Source organism: Cryptomeria japonica, chromosome 5, assembly GCF_030272615.1.
Source record: "Cryptomeria japonica chromosome 5, Sugi_1.0, whole genome shotgun sequence".
Classification (NCBI taxonomy): domain Eukaryota; kingdom Viridiplantae; phylum Streptophyta; class Pinopsida; order Cupressales; family Cupressaceae; genus Cryptomeria; species Cryptomeria japonica.
In genome coordinates, this window is record NC_081409.1 from 527,135,109 (window position 1) to 527,140,491 (window position 5,383).

A 5,383-nucleotide genomic window follows, 5' to 3' on the forward strand; every position below is an offset into this window, starting at 1 on the left:
GAAGAATAGGAGATGTGAGACCACGGAGGAAAATGGGCCCTCACGGGGGCCCATATAAGCCACAACGGGTCCAATGAGGGGTCATTGTTACACACAAGCCTTGCAGCTACTCAAAGTAAAGAAGAAGAGAAGGAGAGATGGACAACATTCTAGTTCATGATCATCACGCTGAGAGGATCCGACGATTCGACTGACTGACAAGATATGGACCACTAGTGAGTAGGTCTATCACTCTTTTGAAATTTTTGATTTTAGGTAAATTTTAGGGCTAGAAATAGGGGTGAAGATTAGGCGAGGCGCTCGCGCTAATCGCTGTTTTAGCACGCGTGCCTCTAGGCCAGCACGAGTGCTAGCGATCAGCGTGGGCGCTCATTGGGGGTCGGGTATAATAGAAGTTTTTGGGAGGGGAATGGGGGGATCAGTGCGGCTGCTCATGCTTCAGCGCGAGCAGTCACGCTTTGACGTGGGTGCTCGCACTTCAGCGTGGGTGCCCAAGGGATTACGCGGGTGCTCGCGCTGAAGTGCAGACACTCGCATTGATGGGCTTAGAAGGGGGTCAATAGAGGGTAGGATTTTTGTGTTGGCGCAGCACCTACAAAATGGCGCGAGCGTCACAGTTTTGGCGTGAGCGCATGGTAAATCAGCACGTGCGCCTGGGATGGGTGGAAATGCAATTTTGGCTTAGAATTTTGGAATGGGGGGAAGGGCATGGTTGGTTCTAGAGGTCAGGAGGGGGTTTTGAGATGTGAAAGTAATGATTTTGTCTAATGGATGCAGGTGGAGAGGGGACCACTAGCCTCAAGAGAGCATTGGCCTACCATGATGAGTCTCTATCATGAGTTAGCCCATGATGAGCTGGAGGTTCTAGCTACACTAGGGTTGCATTACGTAGGCAAGTGGTCGAGGATACGAGCACGTACTGCCATGATGACAACATTGGTGGAGAGGTGGGATAGTCGGTATAACACCTTTTGTTTGCCGACTGGAGAGGCCACAGTCACTTTATTAGATGTTTGGAGGATCTTGAAGATCCCCATTCGTGGTGTGATCCCTGAGTATCAGTTGGACACAGTTGATTTTTATCTGTGGAAGGTGTGCAAGTATGAGACGCCACCTATGTTAGACAAGAGTAGGATGCACTTGGGCCGGGCGATGGGTGTTTGGAAGATTCCTCGATTGGTCTTGGTGATTCGCAAGTTCCTGAGTGGGCGGATCATTCCAGATTTGGGTGGCCATGGATTTCCTCTTGGGTGGAGCAGATGCTTGTATTTCATGCTGCATGATGGTCAACAATATGCATGGGGGTTAGCGATGCTAGCCCAGTTGTATCATGACATGCATCTAGTGGTTTACAGGGATTATGCCAGTTTATCTGCTGGGGTCACACTCTTACACATCTGGGTGTGGGAGCATATTGCAGTGACTCGACCACTGGGGTTCAGGATAGCAGGCCATGACAGCCATTTGTGGATAGGTACAGGGGACTGCTGCACTACACAGACAACATCTGTGTGGTTTTGGAGGAGGATTCTGGATGAGCTGGTGTAGTTCACATGGAGACCATTTTTGGGATGTGAGCGATGGAGGGATGACTAGCAGCTTCACTGGGTGGGAGTGAAGATGTGGATTTTTGGGAGATCAGTCTACATCATGGAGTACTATGCTCCATTCAGGGTGGCTCGACAGCTTGGACAGATAGCGGATATAGTTGGGGATATTCCAGTGCATCCCCAGATTACACGGGAGGTGAGGTATTGGGGGCCTACAATGAGTCCCTTGGATGCCCAGACGAGCTTCCAGATAACATTTCACATAGTCTGGGATGAGCGGATGGGGGCAGGGGAGGATCCAGGCATGACAGGTGGTTACAGGAGCTGGTGGGAGGGGCACTTGTCAGTGTGGCTTACCATTCTTGGAGTTTTGGATGATGAGGAGTTGGAACCAGGGGTTGATCAGGTGGTAGGTGGGGAGGATGATGTCCCAGGAGAGAGAGTTATGGTTTACGTAGGGCGTGGTGTGGGTAGACAACAGAGGAGAGTCTGGGTTGTGTAGCGGAGGGATCCAAAGGAGGAGGAGGGAGATGGAGAGGATGCCCTAGCAGGAGAGGCTGCAGAGGCCACAGTTGGTGAGAGAGAGGAGGCTATAGTTGGTGAGAGAGGGGAGGCTGTTCCTATGGATATCCCTGAGACACAGGCGGAGGAGAGGAGAGGAGTGTCGCAGGATGAGTTTGACCATGTTTAGCAGGAGCGGGATAATTATAGAGTGAGGCTCCATTCAGTAGAGGATGAGCTACAGGTAGAGAGGGCTCAGAGGCAGAGCATGGGGGCAGAGGTGGAGAGGTTGACATGGGAGATAGCTGATTTGACAGAGAGTTTCCATACTACTAGGACAGAGGTAGATGCCTTGAGGGCAGAGGGGGAGGAGGTAGAGAGGATGTTGGAGGAGGCCCGGATAGGTACAGCTATTACAGGGCTCTAGGATTCTCTTCATCGGCAGGATGTCGAGTTAGAGGGGTTACAGGCCAGAGTGCAGAGGGTGGAGGTGGAGGTGACACGGCTACGGGGGGAGAGGGATGCAGCCTGGCAAGCATTGGTTCCTACAGGATTGGCACAAATATTTTCTGATAGTCTGCAGCAGCGAGAGAGGGTGGAGAGGTCATCCCGAGAGGCACAGTATTATAGGGGGCTATATCATGGAGTAGTGCCTATAGGACAATGAGCAGCCTTGTACACTAAGAGTGTGCAGTCTCATAGGACCCATAGTTAGCGATCGACTTAGAGCTAGCAAATAGGGGGATCAGTGGGTTTTCGGCCACCATCAAGGGGAGGAGGAGGATCAGGGGGAGGAGGTACAATAGAGGGGAATGGAGAGACAGGAGGGAAGAGCTAGCTCCTTGTTTTTGCTTGTGTATTATATTTTGACCCTTCGGGGCGACATTGTATCATGATAGACATATTTTCCTCTTTATATATATGTATACATGATTTGATTGGTGATAGATGATGTGTAGCCTTTATTGTGATGGATTCTTTTTGTTTTTCTTATGATGTCATATATGGATGCAATTATGGATGTGTTATGCTGACTTATTTATGATGCAGAGTGGATGCTTATACATGTATGTTTGTGATGTGTTGCTGACATGGTTTTGGATGCAGGATGAGTGATTTTTATGCTTAATGTATAAATGCACCTGTGTGATGGACTTGTAGATGTGAAATGATTTATGATGCAATCTAAATGTAATGTTATATGGATGAAAAAGTATCTTTTATTTATGTGATACAACCTAAGTGCAACCTTATATGCTAAATGTTTTGTGGAAAATGACTATCTAAATGAAATAAGTAATGCAATCTATATGACGTGAATAAATAATAGAAAGAGGGAATATGCCAATAATAACACAATAATCTTAGATAGAAGAATATGGAATAGATGGGAAATGGGGGAAATTGAGAACTCCATGGGATTATTGAGTTTAGGATTTTATGGAATGATAGTGAGATTTTGTGCACAACAAATGTGGAGAGCCAACCTAGTTTGATATTGCCCTGGGTGACTTGCACCTCTAATTATAGAAATTAGGATGCCATGAGAAACCCAAGGCGTGGATTGACTCTTCAAATAAACGGGAATTCCTTACACATAGCTATGCAAGTATTAAGAAACACTGATACAGAGTTGTGGATACGTGCAAGGAGACCCTCAAACACACTGATAACTCTTGTACACGAAAAGGTAGGTGTTGACAAACACTAATACCAGATCGTCGGTTTATACAAGAGAGATCCAAAACATGCCATGCTATAAAAATATGCCCCAGTATGCGGCTATTGTAACATACCTGGATATGGAAAACCCAGGAAGACGTAAATAGTTGCAGTCGTAGGGAAAAAGATGCAAGTCTAAATGAAAAGATCCAACAAAATCTACCAGGTCAATTCTTTTATGACCAAATGATACCTCTTGCCAAGAGTAGGACTAGGATGGAGGATTAGGTTTCCAGGCAAGGGAAGGAATCATCCCTAGGGCAAAGTGGATTTGTGGATTTAGGCAAGTGATTTTTTTTTATGGTTTTGGAGAGTGACCTGCGGACTTGGGATTGTTTCTCAAGACTTCTTGAAGCTTACACAGAGGCATAAAAGCTCAGTTTAATGGGACATTCCTTGTTCATGGCTTAGGCGAAGACTCGTCATCATACGTGTTTTATTGAGAGGTGGAGGAGAAGGAATGTTGTGAATGGTGGGTGATTTGTAGTATCGACCTGATAGACAGTGGATCCAGTTATTTACCTTGGTGCTTGCATGGAGGTTTTCACCAAGGTACTTGGCCATAGCGCCACAAAGTGGTTTTCACTGGTGGACGAATTGTTTTTCTTTCTTTTTCTTTCTTTTTCTTTCTTTTTCTTTCTTTTTTGCTTTTTTTTTTGTGTGTCACACGGTGCCTATTTACCAGGTTTTCACCAAAGTGACGCTTTTTTCAGGATCTTTTTCTTGTTTTTTTTTTGTATTTTTCTTGATTTTTATTTTTATTTTTTTTATTTTTTATTTTTGACAATTTAAGACTTTCTGAGGACTAGGCATAAAATCTTTTGAGGTGCATGATATTCATTGGATCATCCAAAGGATTGCCTTTAGGAACATCCAACTGATAAGCTCCTGATCCATATTTTGTTGTGATTACATATGGTCCAAGCCAATTAGGCTCGAACTTGCCTTTCTTTTCTCTTTCTTGTAGATTTTTCTGATTCTCCATGAGGACAAGATCACCAATCTGGAATTCTTGGGTTCTGACTTTTTTATGATAACTCATGCGTAGACGGTTTTGATATACCCGAAGATGATTCAAGGCCTTGAGGTGCCTTTCACCTAACAATTCTAGCTCTTGTAAGCGGGCAATTTTGTATTCCTCGTCTGGTAAGATATTTTGCAGTGACACCCTTAGAGAGGGGATCTCGATCTCAAGGGGAAGGATGGCTTTGGAGCCAAAGACCAAGGAATAAGGGGTGGCACCTGTGGGGGTGTGGATGGAGGTGTTGTAGGCCCACAAAGCAGGATGGAGTTGGAGGTGCCAATCACGGCCAGCTTCATTGACTGTCTTTTTGAGGATTTTTATCAAGGTTTTATTAGAAGCCTCAGCTTGACCATTGCTTTGGGGGTAATATGGAGTGGAAAAATGAAGTTGGATGTTGAATTTTCTGGCAGAGTTCTTTGACATCCTAGTTTTTAAATTATCTGCCATTATCTATAATGATAACTTTTGGGATGCCATATCGGCAGATTAGGTAGTTCAGGATGAATTTGGATATTTGCTTGCCAGTGGTAAAAGTAAGAGGGATAGCCTCTACCCACTTGGTGAAATACTCGGTGGCAGTGATAAT

The 5,383-nt window shown here is 45.3% G+C and overlaps 1 protein-coding gene across 1 annotated transcript; it reads left to right on the forward strand.

Annotated features, from left to right (window-relative positions):
* The first annotated feature begins 599 nt into the window (after positions 1-599).
* LOC131060943 (protein MAIN-LIKE 1-like) lies at positions 600-1,548 on the forward strand. The gene is made up of 2 exons (XM_057994406.2): positions 600-635; positions 778-1,548. Exons 1-2 carry the CDS (start codon positions 600-602, stop codon positions 1,546-1,548), a joined length of 807 nt encoding a protein of 268 aa, XP_057850389.2.
* The last annotated feature ends 3,835 nt before the right edge of the window (positions 1,549-5,383 follow it).